This window comes from Hemiscyllium ocellatum, chromosome 3 (assembly GCF_020745735.1).
Source record: "Hemiscyllium ocellatum isolate sHemOce1 chromosome 3, sHemOce1.pat.X.cur, whole genome shotgun sequence".
NCBI lineage: Eukaryota > Metazoa > Chordata > Chondrichthyes > Orectolobiformes > Hemiscylliidae > Hemiscyllium > Hemiscyllium ocellatum.
The window spans coordinates 55392668-55411801 of NC_083403.1; the positions used below are offsets into that span (position 1 = coordinate 55392668).

Here is a 19134-nt window from a genome sequence, read left to right on the forward strand (position 1 = left end):
CGTTTCTTTGCATTCTTGTGCCGGACCCACACCCCTGTGTTAAGTGGGACTGCTATCACTCAGCATTGTGAAAGATAATCTTTTCCTGGCCCTCAAGTTATTTTGCTCTGATGTTCTGAAAAAGCTGTGATTTCAAGCCCATTTGTTTAAACTTTAAGCTGCCATGCATTCAGAGTCTTAGTTTTTAATTTAAAAATTGTTTCTGTATTCAGTTTCTTGTTCATGTGGTCCCTTATGCAGTTAGTCATATGGCATATTTAATTCTCAGTGACAGATGAGGGTAAAAGACCCATCCTCCCGACGTAATGGCGAAATGACAAAAAAAACCAGAAGGCCTGAGAGGTATCAAGATGATGATTCATCTGATGAAGTCGCAGGTAAAATGGCTTCTGTTTTCACAACAGTGATACTTTTCATTGTTAGCAAGATTGTTTCTTGTGCAGAATTGAATAATAGACAAAGCCAGTACAAATTACAATTTAAGATTTATCATGAGCACTGTTAAAGTTTTTAAAAAACATGTAGTGCAAAGCAACTTACAAATCTTGCCAAATTGTTCTTCCTCTGGTCAATCCATATTTTGAAAGTAAACTTCTCCCATGTATGAATGCATATTTGTGATTCTAGAGAAGATTTGTAGCTCAGTTTGACATTCAGGTTGTAAGTTTGCTTGCTGAGCTGGAAGGTTTGTTTTCAGACATTTCATTACCATACTAGGTAACATCAGTGAGCCTCCCGCTTTCTATTTATGTGACTTGGTTTTTTTTTAAGATGGGTGATATCATTTCCTGTTCTTTTTCTCAGAGGATGGTAGATGGGGTCCAAATCGATGTGTTTATTCATGGCGTTTCGCTTAGAATGCCAGGCCTCTAGAAATTTCCATGCATGTCTCTGTTTAGCTAGTCCTACGATGGATGTGTTGTCTCAGTCAAAGTGGTATCCTTCCTCATGATAGTCAGTCATATCTTTTTGTGGCTAATTAGTGGTTATGTATCCTGGTAGCTAGTTTACTGCCTATTTGTCCGATCTAGTGTTTGTTACAGTCTTTGCATGGTATTTTGTAAATGCCATTTGTTTTCCTGGTTGTTTGACAGGGCCATTTGGTTCATTAGCTATCTAAGTGTAATGGTAGGTTTGTGGGCTACCATGATGCCAAAGGATCTGAGTAGTCTGGTTGGTGAATGTGAGGACTGCAGATGCTGGAGATCAGAGTCAAGATTGGAGCAGTGCTGGAAAAGCACAGCAGGTCAGGCAGTATCCGAGGAGCAGGAAAATCGATGTTTCCAGCAGGAACCCTTCATCAAGGAGCCCTTCGTCAAGGGCTTGATGAAGGCTCCTGTCCGAAACTTCGCTTTTCCTGCTCTTCGGATGCTGCCTGACCTGCTGTACACTTTCAGCACCACTCTAACCTTGAGTAGTTTAGTAGTCAGTTCAGAGATGTCTTTGATCTAAGGTAATGTGGCTAGAGTTTCTGGGGGTGTTGCATCTGCTTGTTTGAGTTTGTTATTGAGAAATTGGCGAACTGTGTTTATTGGTACCCGTTCTTCTTGAATAGGATGTATAGGTGTTTTTCTTCAGTTGTTTGTAGATTCTGGGTACTGCAGTGTGTTGTGGCTTGTTGAAATAATGTCCTGATGCAGCTCCATTTGTGAGTATTGGGATGATTGCTTCTGTAGTTGAGTATTTGGTCTGTGTGTTGTTTTTTCTGTAGAGTCTGGTTTGAAGCCCTCCGTTACCTGTACATTCTACTGTGACATCTCGGAATGTGAGTCTGTTGTCGTTCTCCTTCTCTTTCGTGAATTTTATGCCAGTAAGGATATTGTTGATGGTGTAGTAGGTTTTCTCTAAATTGTTCCATTTTGTATTCACGAAGGCGTCATCCATGTAGCGGACCCAAAGTTTGGATTGGATAGTTGGGTTCAAGCCATAGTCTTAGAGATGTACAGCATGGAAATAGGCCCTTCGGTCCAACCCGTCCATGTCGACCAGATATCTCAACCCAATCTAGTCCTACCTGCCAGCACCCGGTCCATATCACTCCTAACCCTTCCTATTCATATACCCATCCAAATGCCTCTTAAATGTTGCAATTGTATCAGCCTCCACCACTTCCTCTGGCAGCTCATTCCATACACGTACCACCCTCTGTGTGAAAAAGTTGCCCCTTATGTCTTTCAGCCTAAATCTATGCCCTCTAGTTCTGGTCTCCCCAACCCCAGCGAAAAGACTTTGTCTATTTACCCTCTCCATGCACCTCATAATTTTATAAACCTCTATAAGGTCATCCCTCAGCCTCCGACACTCCAGGGAAAACAGCCCCAGCCCGTTCAGCCTCTCACTGTAGCACAAATACTCCAACCCTGGCCACATCCTTGTAAATCTTTTCTGAACCCTTTCAAGTTTCACTACATCTTTCTGATAGGAAGGAGACTAGAATTGCATGGAATATTCCAGCAGTGGCCTAACACATGTCCTGTACAGCCACAACATGACCTCCCAACTCCTGTACTCAATACTCTGACCAATAAACGAAAGCATATCAAACGCTGAGTCTCTGCATTACTGTTTTTGCTATGAGCCCTGATATAGGTGATCCCATGGGTGTTCTGTTGATTATTTTGTCGGCCTTGGTATTGAATGTGAAGTGGTTGTAGAGGTACAGTCTGCTAGTTTGAGGCTGTTATCTTGCTGATGAATTTGGTGCTGTCTGGTGTTTGTGTCCTTGGTTTCTCTAGTACTGTTTCTTTAGCCAGGTTGATGGTAATTGGTATGAACAGGGCTGATACATCAAAGGTGAATATTATTTTGTTCTCTTCTAGTTTGGTGTCTTCGATGGCGTTCAGGAAATCTTGGTCGGAGTAATTGAATGCCATGAGTCTTCTAAGTATTTCAGTTTTTGGTGGAGTTCCTTGACCAATCTTCTTGACCAATGTTGGTGTTCTGGCTCGTGGGTGTATGGTTGGTGCGGGGGAGCGGCTCTGGTTTGTGTACTTTAGGTAGTCCTTAGAAGCAGGGTGTGTTGGATCCAACCGGTATCATTTTTTGGAAGTCTCTCTTGTTTAATTGTCCTGACTTCTGAAACCTGCTCAATGTGGTGTGATATGGTTTTCTAGTTGTGGGGTCAGGTCTATTGCCACCTGTTGATATCTGAAAGCAGTGAGTTCGCTTTTTCGATGTACTTTGTTCTGTTTAGAATGACAGTCACGCACCCTTTGTCTGCAGGTAGGGTTACAACGTTTTTGTCTTTCCTTTCCTGTGTGTTACGTGTGTTCCCTTCCTTTTTCCTGCTTAGTGTTGGTGCAACTGTCTGATGGTTTGCAGGGTTTCTTCTGTGAGTCTGTTATCTTTCGGTGTTGATTCTAATGCTGCTAGGAAGTCCTTTTTGTCCGTGTCTCTGTAGATGTACTTTAACCCTTTTATTCGGATGGCTTTTTCCATATTTGTTAGTTATCATGTCTGATAGGTTTTTTTATCCAAGCATCTGCATTGTCTGTGTTATTCTTTTTTGAGTTTGCCCAGTTTTTCCTGTAGGGTTAGTTTTTTTTCATTTTCTGTGTTTGCTGCTGTTTAATGCTTATGGCTCATTCTCGTCTGTCCATTCACGATCTGTCACGTTAATATATACAGTTTTTTGAAAATTTCCTGATTGTATTTAGGGACATTGTGGTTGTGGGCATCATTAATCATTTCTCGCAGCATTCTGCAGCCTTTCTGTTTTGCTATTCTTTTGGCTAATGGGGTGTTGAGTGGTGGTTAGTGTTTAAGACAACAACGGTTAATAAACTTAAAGGACTCTATACAAACAACCAGCAAAATGAATGTCACTTACAAAATACCATGCAAGCAGTGTAACAGACACAACATCGGACAAACAGGCAGAAAACTAGCCACTAGGATACATGAGTACCAACTAGCTACCAAAAGACATGACCGACTATCGTTAGTATTCTTACATACAGATGAGGAAGGACACCACTTTGATTGGGGCAACACATCCATTGTAGGACGAGCTAAACAGAGACATGCGTGGAAATTCCTAAAGGCCTAGCATTCTAACTGGGACTCCATCAATAAACACACATCAATATTTGGACCCCATCTACCATCCTGAGAAAAAGGACTGAAAATGATATCACCCACCTTCAGAAACCAAGTCACATAAATAGAAAGCGGGACATACCACCAGTGCTTCACTGGAGGCTCACTGATGTTACCTAGCATGGTGACGAAACGTCTGAAAACAAACCTTCCAGGTCAGCGAGCAAACTTGCAACCTGTACTACTGCACATTTTCAGTAACATTGCAATAATCTCAGTGCATTAATCCTGTGTAATATCTGTCAGTTGTTTTGGAAAGCTTTAGGTTTTTACATTACTGTTTTAGAATTGCAGCGTTTCAAAAAATTCTATTTAAGCTTGTAGCTTATGTGCTGCTGAAACTATAAAATTCTTATAGTTGTATTTTGGTTAATTTCAAGGTTATTTGTTTATTATTACTTTGAAGTAGCTGAATTTAAAATACAAGTAGAGATTGTTCAAAATATGTGGCAGACCACCCAGAACTGTGATAAAAAATTGACATGAATTGCTTATAATCAAGTGAAAATTATTTGGTTGATTTCTCTCATTCCACAGAATTGATGTCTTCGTCTTGTGTGCGGATGTAACAAATCTTTAGTAATGTAATGTGCAGCATAAAACTTTGATAAATATGCATCAAAAAGGTCCATTTGTGGCCATGTTGTCATCGTTAGAATTTCAACAGTATCCAGAATTGGTTTTAAAATAACACTGCATTTATCACAACTACTTATCACAGCATTTTGATATCACAGTTAGTTTCAGTGTTGTTTTATGTACTTGTACCACTGTTTACAAATTTGAAGGACATGCCAGTCAAGGGTGAATTTTTTGGCTGTTTTACAACTGCACCTCAAACATATGCGTCATTTTTACTATTGCTTATTGTTTAGTTAGAAATTTAGTGCAGCTAATGGGCATTGTCTAAGCTGTGGCCATTTCTAGTTTTTGTGTTCTATACATTATATCCATTAAACTTTGTTGTTTCTGTGCTATATTTTACTCATTAGATTGTTGTTTTCAGTTTTGATTGTGTGTAGGGAAGGACTGTTCTTGATGCTATCACCTTATTGAAGGTGGAATTATAATTTAAGATCAGAGCATATGTACATATGAAAATGTATATACATTAATAGGAATAATTTAACCTATATGTGTGGCCCTTTGGCTCCATCATGTGCATAAGTGATCCATAAAGATAAAATGGTTTGGCATTTGCATAGTAGTGAAACAAACCTGCATCTTTCCCTGTGGAGAACCAAATGTTCTCTTACATTATTTGTAATACTACAAATGCGGAACATCAGCTGAAGTTCACATGAAATGTTTGATTAGTACTTCAGTTCTCTTTTAAGTAACAGTTCAAATTATTACAAAAGAGCAATTTCACTTGCAATTGCACTCCTAGTGAAATGTATACTACTTAGAGTTTGTACTTTGTAAGCAAATTTCAACTAGCTATAAACTAAATCAAATCAAATTTGAGATACAATTTGGAATTTTGTGTTTTCTAAGTTCCATGTATTTCTCTACATTTTAAGGTTCTACCTGCCAGCATTTTGGAAGAGCAGTGGATCTGATCCAAGTGAAGAAGGCAGTTACTCAAAACCACTGGTCAGTTTGTGCAGAGTGTGTCAGAAGTTTGAAAGTACACGATGAAGAGCCTGATGTTTCACCAAATATTTGTATGTGTCTGAAATGTGGTTACCAGGTAAGCAGCATAAGATTTTATAGTATTTTATTTAATCTAAACCTTTCCTTCAAACCTAATTAATTTTCATTCAAAAGTTTAATTTGTAGGATGACTAACCCATAAGACCATTAGAAATGGAAATAGGAGTAGGCTGTTAGCCCCTTAAATATGCTGCGTCATTTAGTGTGATCATAGCTGATCCAACATATGTCCACTTAGATTCTTAATCAGCAAGCTAATCTATCTCCGCCTTAAAGGTACACCAGATCTCTACCCCACAGCTCTCTGTGGCGAGAAGCTCCAAAGACACTCAACCTTTTGAAAGCAAAAGGTCTTTCTCATCTCAGTCTTAAATTTGCGCTCCTTTATTATGGGACTATGCCCTCTGGTCCTAGACTTTCTCATGACAGGAAGCATTTTCTCAGCATTTACCCAGTCACGTCCCTCAAGTACTGCTTGTTTCAATGAAATCATGTCTCATTCTTTTAAATTCCAATGAGTAGAGTCCCAATCCATTTAACTTTTGCTTATAAGTCAATCCTTCCATCATAGAGTCATTCTAGTGAACCTTCTCTGAACTGTCCCCAGTGAAATTGATCTTTCCTATATGAGGGGATCAAAATTTCTCACAGTATTCCAGATGTGGTCTCACTGATTTCTTGCTGCACCTGTGTGCTAACTTTATGTTTTAAGTTCCACCAAACCCATTTTGTGTTGCAATTTATCTCCATTTAAGTAATACACTCTTCATGAAATAATGGTTGTTTGTCTCATCAAAACTATTCTTTTCACGTACCATTATAGTTCATACCATCATTGACTTATCTCATGCTAAAATTAGTTCTATAAGCTAGAAATTATGATGTCATTCATTGTCACTTTTCTTCGAATCCTCTTCAACATATGAATGCCACTGGTTGTGTGCTAGGCAGCCATGACTTATTGCCAAAGTGACATTGCCTTTGAACCTATGCAAGATTAGAATAACTTGCTTAATTAAATGAGTAGAATGGAGGAGGGCACCAAACCATCACAATACCATGTTGGGTAGGAGGGTGGTCTGTGAGGAGGATGTAGAGATGATTCAGTGTGATTTGATTAAACTGAGTGTGGGACCAATGAATGACTGATCAAGTGTAATGCAGATAAATGTGAGGTGTTTACATTTGAAAGCAGAATGGTGATCTAAATCTTTGTAATTTATGCCTTTTTTAGTTCTTTCCCCATTTGGGGATGAGCAGAAGGTATCCTAAAAATGGCATATGAATCACAGCTGCGGCTGACCAAAGATTCTTGTGCCCCAACACAGGTTACCGATGAGTTTCATACATCTGTCACTTGTGTGCAGATTCCTAACTAGAGCTTTCCCGGTTCACAGTCTTGTCCTTGTTGTAAATCTCTGTCACCACAGCATTTGGCAAATGGACCATGGTAGAATCTTGCATGCGACTTTGTTTAATGTAGATACTTTGGCACAGTCATTGTAAGCATGATCTTGGACCACTTTCCATGCAGCCTTTGTCTCCCTTTGCAACTGAGAAACTCATGGTCTTCCTTGGTCTATTCTGCTGTTGGGGACGTGACTAAAGCGAGTGAAACTCTTCTTGGTGGCATTGGGGTTTGTAAATAAATTATACAATTTAGGCTAATTGAAAGAGAAACCAAAGAGTTACTGGCGAAACCTGACCAGTAGCAGTCTTGGAGAGTAAGGATTGAAATAAAAGCATAAAAATGCAACATCTGAATGAAGACTGAAGGTCTCCACAAATTGCTGACCCTGGTAGCATTTCTTTCAATTTCGATAGATGGCTCCAGGCAAATTGGGTCTCAAACACTGATGTACATTCTCAAAAGTGGACAGAAGTGACAAGTCTGGCTTTGTTTGTGGCACTGTTGCATCTGAGGCAGATAGTTTTAGTTTCAAGTCTCACTCTAGAATTTGAATACGAAGGTGAAGGCTGATCCAGTTCAGTACTGAGAATGTTGTGCTGCCAGAGATGCCAAATTTAAAATGAAATGTAAATTAAAATACTTGCTTATATTATAAGCCTCATGGAGAATCTTAAATGAAAATAATCACATTTTATCAAACGCTCACTAAAGAAGAAATTGCCAACAAGATATCTCTGTAACCTTTGATATATTAGTCATGGAATATTCCTTTTAAGAAAAATCTCTCTTCCGTTGGCAACTTACAATTCTCACTGCTTGATTTCACTCTTACTTATTTGGTCGTAGTCAGAACATCTCTAATGATAGCTTATCTTTCCACAACTGTGCCACCAATGTATTTTGAGTTATATCTTACCTTTCTATCTAAATGTTTTGTCCATCTCACCTAAAGGTGCACACAGGATTGTTCACGATATTCTATTGTACTTCTCCAGCATTTTCTAGGCCCCTTTACTATCTCTGTCTTCCTGAAGTGCTTGTCCGTCCTGAATGAGCTGCAGTTTTCTCAGATGCAAAACTAGGTATATGGTAGGTTATTCATCTCCTCATTTCCCAAGTGTTGCTGATTGATGTCTGTTGGTATGGTTGGAATACATCCCAGTTTATTGAAACAAACTTAAATGCATATGGCAGAGGTGTAGATTAAAACATTTTCAATCCTTTTCGGATGGAGGAATAATGCTGCAGGATTGCTAATGTTACACCATAATTCAAGAAAGAAGAGAAGAGTAAATCAGGAAACTGCAGGCCAGTCAACCTAATAGTCTAGTGGAGAAATTATTGGAAATCCTTATTGATATGCTTTGCTGGTGTAGCATGCTGGAAATCAATTTCAGTCATTCCCAGAGTTGTCATAAAAGTTAAAGATTTTTTAAAATATGCAAAATTTACATGTCTCTTAGACCTAGGTTGACAGAAAACATGCACCAGATTTTTGTACTTAACAGTGATTACTATTAATCACAAAAAGTTCTAGCTGTGGGTAAATTGTTATGAACCATTGATATGTAACCCTGCTAGTTAAAACTGTAACACTCTAACCACCCCCTATAAGACTTCTTTTACATAGAAATACAAACATAAAATCCAGCATGGATGTTATGATGGAGGAAAAGACTGAAAAGCCAATTCAGTGGGTCCTATCCATAGAATTTTCTGGGATGATCCTTCCACCTTGTCAGACCCTGCTGCTGCTTAATGTTCCTTCTCCAGGTACTTTCACTTGCTTTCATTAGCCAAGAGTGACTGGTTGATCTTAATGAATTCTCTGGCTTGTTGGCTAAAATAGTGACTGATGAAGGAAGTACGTTGGCTTTCTTCAAGTTTGAGGTGATTTTTCCTTTCTGAAGTTTTAATGTTTTCTGCCCAAACATTCACACCCAAAAGTTATTTTTGTGCAGGGGAGCCAAATACATAGTTGTTGGCAGGCAGCGGGTTTCTCTGGTCTTGTTGTCAAACAGCTACATGTGGCTGCTTGACTCTTTGTTTACACATGCTCTTTACATTCTGTTCGTCTGCATCTAGCCTTCCTCAACCACTTGAACAAACTACAGTGTAAACAACACTTACAATGTATATCAGCTAACTTTGAAAAAGTATTGCAATTCTTTCCACAATCCTTGGGTTTAAAACAGTCCTTTTCCCATTTCAGTCCACAATTAAAAATACTGAAATATAAAATGATAGTAAGTATGTAAGTTAGCTCGCGAAGCTTGAAGATTTGTTTTCAGATGTTTCGTTACTAGGTAACATCATCGTTGAGAGTCTCCGGTGAAGCGCTGGTGCTATGTCTAGTCTCCCTATTTATAGGTCTTGGTTTCTTAGGGTGGGTAATGTCATTTCTGGTTTTTTTTTTCAAGGAAAGTCAGATAGGATCTAAATCGATGTGTTTATTGATGAAGTTCTGGTTCGAATGCCATGCCTCTAAGAATTCTCGTGTGTGTCTTTGATTCACCTTTCCTAGGATGTGTATGTTGTCCCAGTCAAAGTGGTGTCCTCCTTTGTCTGTGTGTATAGAAACTAGTGATAGTGGATTGTGTTATTTGGTGGCTAGTTGGTGTTAATGTATGCTGGTGGCAAGTTTCCTGCTAGTTTGTCTGATGTAGTGTTTTGGTACAGTTCTTGCATGGTATCTTATAAATGACGTTAGTTTTGCTGGAGGTATCTAATGGATCCTTTAGGTTAATTAGCTGCTATTTAAGTGTGTTAGTAGGTTTGTGGGCTACCATGATGCCAAGGGATCTGAGTAGTCTGGAAGTTATTTCTGATATGCCTTTGATGTAACGTGGCTCCAGTGTTTGGTTGTGTTGTGTTTGCTTATTTGGGTTTCTTCCTGAGGAATTTGGCTGATGATGTTTATTGGGTACCCATTTTCTTGAAAACATTGTATAGATATTCTTCTTCTGCTTTTTGTGGTTCCTGGGTGCTGCAGTGCGATGTAGCTTGTTCAAATAATGTCTTGATGCAGCTCCGTTTGTGGATGTTGGGATGATTGCTTCTGAAGTTAAGTATTTGGTCCATGTGTATTGTTTTTCTGGTTTGAAGCTCTCCATTGACTGTGCAGTCAACTGTCACATCTTGGAATGGGAGACTGTTGTCGTTCTCCTCCTCTTCTGTGAATTTTACGCCAGTCATGATATTGTTGATGGTGTTGTATGTTTCCTTTAATTTGTTCCGTTTCATGATGACAAAGGTGTCAACTACGTAGTGGATCCAAACTTTGGGCTGGATAGATGGCAGGGTAGCTTCTTCAAATCTCTGCATTACTGTTTCTGCTATAAGCCCTGATATTGGTGATCCCATAGGTGTTCTGTTGACTTGTTCGTAGGTTTTATTATTGAATGTGAAGTGGATGGTGAGACGCAGGTCAACTAGCTTGAGGATGTCTTTGCTGGCGAAGTTGGTGCTGTCTGGTGTTTGTGGTCCTGGTTTTCCTCGTCATGATGCCAGTGTTTCTTTGGCCAGGTTGATATTAATTGATGTGAAAGGGGCTGTAAGGTCCAAGGAAACCATTATTTTGTCGTCTTCTATCTTCGTATCTTTGATGTTCAGGAATTCTTAGGTGGAGTGAATGGAGAGGCATGTTTTTGGTGTTTTAGTTTTTGGTGGAGTTCTTCGGCTCATCTGTATATTGGTGTACCAGGTAGGGAGACTACCTACCTTCCCTTGAATCAGAAATGACAGCATTCACCTTAAGAAATCAAGACCTGTAGATTGAGAGAAGGGACATACCACCAGCGCTTCACTGGAGACTCTCATTGATGATGTTATGTGGTATTGTATTGAAACGTCTGAAAATAAACTTTCAAGCTGAGCAAGCTAACTTACTTATCATCAACCTGAGCTATAAATCTTCTCCAAAATTGATAAAAAGATAGTCTTTACATTAGTCAGGGATAGAATAAACATCCATTTAGTCAAGTTTTGGGTTAATCAAGAACATGAAGGGAGGTCTCATTAAACCAAGTTGCGACTGACAAGTTTGTTTGGATTTTTTGAGATAATAGGAAACCTTGCTATTTATGTGTAAAGTATGGGAAACATGCTACATAGCTGTTATGAGATGCAAATCCATGAAATTCTGGAAAAAATGGTAGTGTAGACATGGAATTGCCTTAGTGACAGGAAACTGTGTGTTGGCGATTGAATTTTTTTCTGACTGAGAGGTTGTTTGCATTAATGTCCTCTGTATGCTTGTTTGGAGTCAATGACTTTTAAATTTTTATAAGCAACCTAGATTTGGTTATAGGGAATAACATTATAAAGTTCATAGCCATTTGGATACAAAACTGGCTCGAAGGTAGAAGACACAGGGTGGTGGTGGAAGGTTGTTTTTCAGATTGGAGGCTTGTGATCAATGGAGTGTCACAAGGATCGGTGCTGGATCCACTACTTTTTGCTATTTATATAAATGATTTGGATATGAGCATAAGAGGTATAGTTAGTAAGTTTGTAATTGACACCAAAATTGGAAGTGTAGTGGACACCGAAGAAGCTTACCTCGGATTACGACAGGATCTTGATCAGATAGGCAGATGGGCTGAGGAGTGGCAGATGGAATTTAATTTGAATAAATGCAAGGTGCTTCATTTTGGGGAAGGAAATCTTAGCAGGATTAATACACTTAATTGTAAGTTCTAAGGGAGACTTGCTGAACAAAAAGACCTTGGAGTGCAGGTTCTTAGCTCCTTGAAAGTAGAGACGCAGGTAGATAGGATAGTGAAGAAGGCGTTTGGTATGCTTTCCTTTACTGGTCAGAGTATTGAATACAGGAGTGAGAAGATCATGTTGCGGCTCGACAGGGCAATGGTTAGGCCACTTTTGGAATATTGCATGCAGTTGTGGTCTCCTTCCAATCGGAAGGACGTTGTGAAACTTGAAAGGATTCAGAAAAGATTTACAAGGATTTTGGAGGATTTGAGCTATAAGGAGAAGTTGAATAGGCTGTGGTTGTTTTCCCTAGAATGTTGGGGGCTGAGGGGTGACCTTTATAGAGGTTTATAAAATCATGAGGGTCATGGATAGGATAAATAAACAAAGTCTTTTCCCTGAGGTGGGGGCACTCATACAGACACACACCCTCCCACAGGTATCCTCTCAGAGACTTAGACCACTCTACACTCCTGTACACACATATACACTCTCTCTCTCACACACAACCCCCAACCCAGACAGACTGGCACACAGACAGACACAGACCCACATGCACACATATATTTTGTGGGGTGAATTTGTACTTAGAGCTACATTGTACTTTGCTCAAAAACTGAATGAATTCATGTAAATCTCTGTTATCTCACTTTTTAGATTAGAATCAACTAAACATCATGGCATAGACAGAGAACACGGGGCTAACACCGTCAACATATTGTCTAGCTAACACCAATTGTTACAGCTAACCTGAGAATGCAACTTTTAAAAAGAGGTTTTGTCACTTACACATGAAAGAAGTGAAACTATCATGGTATTCGAACAGACAATCAAGGTGTTTTTCAATGTATAATTTCAGTTACATCACAGTGTAAATGTTTGCTATAAATTCTGTGCATTACAATTGTGTCCTCCACAATCACCTAAAGAAAGAACGGTGCTCCGAAAGCTAGTGTGCTTCCAATTAAACCTGTTGGACTATAACCTGATGTTGTGTGATTTTAAACTTTGTACACCTCAGTCCAACACCGGCATCTCCAAATCGTGAAATAAAAGCAAGTTGTTGATATTTTGGACAATAGCTGAAGATGCTCTACCTACGAACGTGATCAAGTAAAAGTGAAAATTAATTAAATTTTGCTGGCAATGCTAAAAACTGTTACGATTAGTAACTTAGGAGACAGTCGATCAAAATGTAACAACATATGATGTTTTTTACACTTAGGGGTGCAGTCAAAACTCAAAACATCGGCATTCTTTCAAGCATTTCCAGACTGCGCGCTTGGATGCACATTGTATTGTGATCAATTTGGACTCTTGGACTGCTTGGTAAGGCAATTTGAGGCTGAATAGTGCAATTTATAAGTATAAGTTATACAATTACATTTCAAATTGTCATAATTGAAAGTTCAAGTTTACTATTAATGAGCTTTCAGAATGCCCCTTGTTTTTCCTGTTTGTCTAATTTTCTCTTTTTACAAATTCCTGCAGAAGTTAATAATTCATGATAGGCATAGGTCCAGTAGCAGTGTCATCAGATTAGGTAATATCATGGTTGGGCCCATTCTAACATACATTTCCACCAGCAGTCCATAGAAATTACAATCTAGATTATAATTTACTTCCTGACCATCGGCTCATTGAAGCCTGTTGTGGTATCAAAGGATGCGCCAACTCCCTTCCTTTACTACCAAGCATAATCAATGATGTCCATTTATTAACTGAGTTAGCAAGAACCTCCACAGCATCTAAAATATTTTTTGTGGACCAAAATCTCAAAAGCTGCTTATGTTTTTGTAAATTTATTTCAATACGTTTTTGTACATTTTTGTTTTTGATTTGAGCACTTTGATGATTCATTTGCCTAACTGACACTTAAAAGGATTACTGATATTCATAAGGTTACAGCCTTATCCCTCCCAGAGTGACCATCTGACCTGTACATTTACTTTTAAGATGAGTTCTGAAAAGAAAACACCTATTTGTGGGAGGAGAGGACAAGACTTCTTGGCAGTGCCAGACCATGAAAAGAACTGAACCTGGAAACTTGTTGCCATTCTGACATTCATAGAATTTGCTGGTGCGATGAAGACATATAATATATAATTGTATTTTGAGAATTGGGTTCTAAAAGGGAGGAAAATTAGTTTTCATTTTTAGTTCTGTGAAAGTCAGACTTTTTTCTCTAAGGACGTGAATTCAAAACTAGGGATCATATTTTTATGGTGGGAGGAGAAAGTTTAAAAAGGACATGAGGGACAACATTTTTACAGAATGTAGTTCATATGTGGAATGGACTGCCAGAAAAAGTGATGGATGCAAATACAGTTGCAATATTTAAAAGACATTTGGATAAGTACATAAATAGGAAAGTTTGGAGGGATATGCACCAAATGTAGGCAAGTGAACTAGTTTAGTTCAGGAATGTAGTCATTGTGGACTGGTTAGACCAAATGATCTGTTTCTATGCTGCATGACTCTCACTCTAAATGTTCAAAATTCAGCATTTTCAGGAAATCTTATGTCATTTAACTAAAATCAATAGCAAGTTACTTGGGGATGTATCGTCTAAGGTGTTTGCTGACTTGAGTTTCACAACCAAGAGAGTGGGAGGCAGAAGCCGGTTCATTCAGAGAGAAGAAGTTTGAAGCAGCAGATGCTCTTAAGAGTCTCCAAAAATAGTTCAGAACATAGAACGTTACAGTGCAGTACAGACCGTTTGGCTCTCGATGTTGCACCAACCTGTGAAACCAATCTGAAACCCATTTAACCTACACTATTCCATTATCATCCATATATTTATCTAATGACCATTTAAAATGTCCTTAAATATGGTGAGTCTACTACTGTCACAGGCAGGGCGTTACACACCCTTACTACTCTCTGACATCTATCCTATATCCCCTTGTGCAAGCTATCACCATCTGAGGAAAAAGGCTCTCACTGTCCACCTTATCTAATCCTCTGATCATCTTGTATGTCTATATTAACTCAACTTTCTTCTCTCGAATGAAAATGGCCTCAAATCTCTCAACCTTTCCTCGTAAGACCTTCCAACATCCTGGTAAATCTCCTCTGCACCGTTTCCAATGCTTCCACATCCTTCCTATAATGTGGCGACCAGAACTGAACGCAATACTCCAAGTGCGGTTGCACCAGAGCTTTGTACAGCTGCAAAATAACCTCATGGCTCCGAAACTCAATCCCTCTACCAATAAAAGCTAACACACCATAAGCTTTCTTACTAACCCTATCAATCTGGGTGACAACTTTCAGAGATCTATGCACGTGGACACCAAGATCTCTCTGCTCATCCACACTATCAAGAATCTTAGCAGAAGTCCAGTATTCTGTATTCCTGTTACTCCTTCCAAAGTGAATTATCTCATGCGTTTCCGCATTAAACTCCATTTTCCACCTCTCAGCCCAGATTGAGGCTTATCTATGTCCCTCTGTAACCTGCAACATCCTTCAGCACTATCCAGAACTCCACCGACCTTAGTGTCATCCGCAAATTTATAAACCCATCCTTCTATGCCTTCATCCATATCATTTATAAAAATGTCAAACAGCAGTGGCCCCAAAACATTCCTTGTGGTACACCACTAGTAACTGAACTCCAGGATGAACATTTCCCATCAACCAGCAGCCTCTGTCGTCTTACAATGAGCCAATTTCTGATCAAAATGGCTAAATCACCCTGAATCCCATGTCTCTATATTTTCTGCAATAGCCTGCTGTGAGGAACCTTATCAAACACTTTACTGAAATCCATATACACCACATCAACCACTTTATCATCATCCATCTATTTGGTCACCTTCTCAAAATAACTCAATAAGGTTTGTGAGGCATGACCTACCCTTCACAAACCCATGTTGACTATCCCTAATCAAATTATTCCTTACTAGATGATTATAAATCCTATCTCTTATAATCCTTTCCAACACTTCAACCATAACCGAAGTAAGGCTCACTGGTCTATTACTAGGGTTGTGTCCATTCCCCTCCTTGGAGAAGGGGACAACATTTGCTATCCTCGGTCTTCTGGCACTATTCCTGTGTACAATTATGACATAAAGATCAAAGCCAAAGGTTCTGCAATCTCATCCCCAGCTTCCCAGAGAATTGTGGGATAAATCACATCCGGCCCTGGGGACTTATCTATTTTTACACTTTCCAGAATTGCTAACACCTCCTTCTTATGAATCTCAGTCCTTTCTAGTCTACTAGCTTGTATCTCAGTATTCTTCTTGACAACATTGTCTTTTTTCTGTGTGAATACTGATGAAAAATATTCATTTAGTACCTCTCCTATCTTCTTAGACTCCATGCACAACTTCCCACTACTGTCCTTGACTGGGCCTAATCTTAGTTCAGTCATTCTTTTATTCCTGACATATCTGTAGAAAGCTTTAGGGTTTTCCTCATCCTACCTGCCAAAGACTTCTCATGTCTCCTTTTGGCTTTTCTTAGCTCTGTCTTTAGGTCCATCCTGGCTAACTTGTAATTCTCTAGCACCTTCATGTCTCATCTTTAAATAAGCCTCCTCCTTCCTTTTGACAGAAGATTCAACTTCTTTAGTAAACCACAATTCCCTCGCTCAACCACTTCCTGCCTACTGATAGGTACATACTTATCAAGGACACGCAGTAGCCTTTCCTTGAACAAGCTCCATATTTCAACTGTGCCCATCCCCTTCAGTTTCCATCTCCATTCTCTGCATCCTAAATCTTGCCTAACTGCATCATTGTTAACTTTCCCCCAGCTATAAATCTTGCCTTGTGATATATACCTATCCATTCCATCGCTAAATTGAATGTAACTGAATTGTGGTTAGTATCACCAAAGTGCTCACATACCTCCCCATCTAACACCTGACCTGGTTCATTACCTAGTACCAAATCCAATGTGTCAGGAAACCCTCCTGCACATATTGGACAAAACTCAACCCGTCTAAAGTACTCGAATTATAGCATTTTCAGTCAATATTTGGATAGTTAAAGACCACATAACAACGACACTGTTACTTTCACTCCTACCCAGAATCATCTTTACAATCCTTTCCTCTACATCTCTGGAACTTTTTGGAGGCCTATAGAAAACTCTCAGCAGGGTGGCCTGTCCTTTCCTATTTCTAACCACAACCCATACTACTTCAGTCGACGAGTCCTCATCAAATGTCCTTTCTGCCATCATAATACTGTCCTTGACGAACAATGCCACTCCCCACCCCCTCCTTTTGCCACCTTCCCTGTTCTTAATGAAACATCTAAACCCGGAACCTGCAACAACCATTCCTGTCCCTGCTCTATTGATGTCTCCAAAATGGCTACAACATCAAAGTCACAGATACTAATCTGTGCTGCAAGCTCACCCACCTTATGCCAGATGCTCCTGGCGTTAAATTAGACAGACTTCAAGTCACCTTCCTCTCTGCCGGTACATTGTTGCGTCATTGAAATCTTATTAATGACCTCACTACTCTTAACCTCCTGTATGCTGGAGCCACAATTCAGGTTCCCATCCCCTTGCTGTAGTCATTTAAACCATCCTAAAGAGCATTAGCAAATCCGCCCCCCCCCCCCCCCTCAAAATAAGGGTACCCCTCTGGTTTAGGTGTATACCATTCTGTTTGTACAGTTCCCACATACCTCAGAAAGAGCTCCAAATGTTCAGATATCTGAATCCCTCCCTCCTGTGCCATCCCTGTAGCCACGTATTAAGCTGCTCACTCTCCCTTTTACTCGCCTTGCTAGTACATGGTACGGACAAGTAACCAGACATAATAACTCTGTTCTAGCTCTAAGCTTCCACCCGAGCTCCTTGATTTTCCACCTTAAATCCCTATTCCTTTTCCTTCTATGTGATTAGTACCTTTCTGGAGCACAACTTGGGGGTGCTCCACCCCCCCTCAAGGATCCTGAAAACATGATCTGAGACATCACTGACCCTGACACCTGGGAGGTAACACCTCATCCGCGAGTCTCTCTTGTTTCACAGAATCTTCTATCTGTCCCTCTAATAATGGAGTCCCCAATGCCTAATGCTCTACTCATTTCCCCCTTCCCTTATGAGCAACAGGGACAAACTCTGTGCCAGAGATCTGTACTCCAAGGCCTCCCCCTAGTTCCCCCCGCCCCCTCCACCCAGCATCTAAAACGATATATTTGTTTCTGACGGCTACAGGACATCCCAACACTTTCTGCCTGTTCCATTTCTGTCCCCTGATTGTAACCAATCTACATTTTTCCTGTACCTGACATGTGACTACCTCCCTGTAAGTCCTTTCTATTATCCCCTCGGTCTCACAAATGATCCAAAGTTAATTCAGCTCCAGTCCAGGCACAGCTGGGTAGAAGCTCTTAGTTGCTTAGAAGAAAATCCCAGAAGCAGAAAGCTGTAGAGGTGTCAGAATAGGAGGCATCTGCGAGGCAGTTGAAGACATGAGTTTAAGGAACTCATTATCAATAATAGTAATAATCACACAGAATATAGGGAGAACTAGCCATTTGGATACAGAACTGGCTCGAAGATAGGAGACTGGTGATGGTGGTGGAGGGTTGCTTTTCAGACCGGAGGCCTGTGAGCAGCGGTGTGCCACAAGGATTTATGCTGCATTCAGTGCTCTTTGTCATTTATATAAATGTTTTGGATGTGAACATAAGAGATATGATTAGTAAGTTTGCAGATGACACCAAACCTGTAGGTGTAGTAACCAAAAATGTTACCTCAAAGTACAGTGAAACATTAATCAGATTGGCAGGTGGGCTGTGGAGTGGCAGATGGAATTTCATTGAGGTAAATATGAGGTGCTGCATTTTGGGAAGACAAATCAGGGCAGGACTTCATTGGTCAGAGCATTGAGTATAAGAGTTGGGAGGTCATGTTGCAGCTATGCAGAACATTGGTTGGGCCACTTTTGGAATACTGCATTCAGTTATGGTCTCCCGGCTGTGAGAAGGCTGTTGTGTAGCTTGAAAGGGTTCAGAAAAGATTTACAAGGATGTTGCCAGGGTTGTCTTAAGAGGGGGGGTCATGAACAGGGTGAATAACCAGGGTATTCCTCAAGATAGTGGAGTTCAAAGCTAGAAGGCATAGATTTATGGTGAAAGGGGAAAGCTATAAAAGGGACCTAAGGGGCAATGTTTTCACACAGAGTATGGTACCAGTATGGAATGAGCTACCAGAGAAAGTGGTGGAGACTGGTACAAATACAACATTTAAAAGGCATCTGGATGAGTATATGAATAGGAAGA

At 39.9% G+C, this 19134-nt stretch overlaps 1 protein-coding gene across 2 annotated transcripts in view; it reads left to right on the forward strand.

Moving 5' to 3' along the window:
- Nucleotides 1–19134, forward strand: part of usp45 (ubiquitin specific peptidase 45) — a 158454-nt gene that overhangs the window by 1765 nt on the left and 137555 nt on the right. For both annotated transcript variants that reach the window (XM_060850186.1, XM_060850193.1), the window contains exons 2-4: nt 269–377; nt 5622–5791; nt 13101–13204. In XM_060850186.1, the coding sequence (XP_060706169.1) occupies nt 275–377; nt 5622–5791; nt 13101–13204 (377 nt within the window). In that variant the 5' untranslated portion in view covers nt 269–274. The remainder of the gene's footprint in view (nt 1–268; nt 378–5621; nt 5792–13100; nt 13205–19134) is intronic.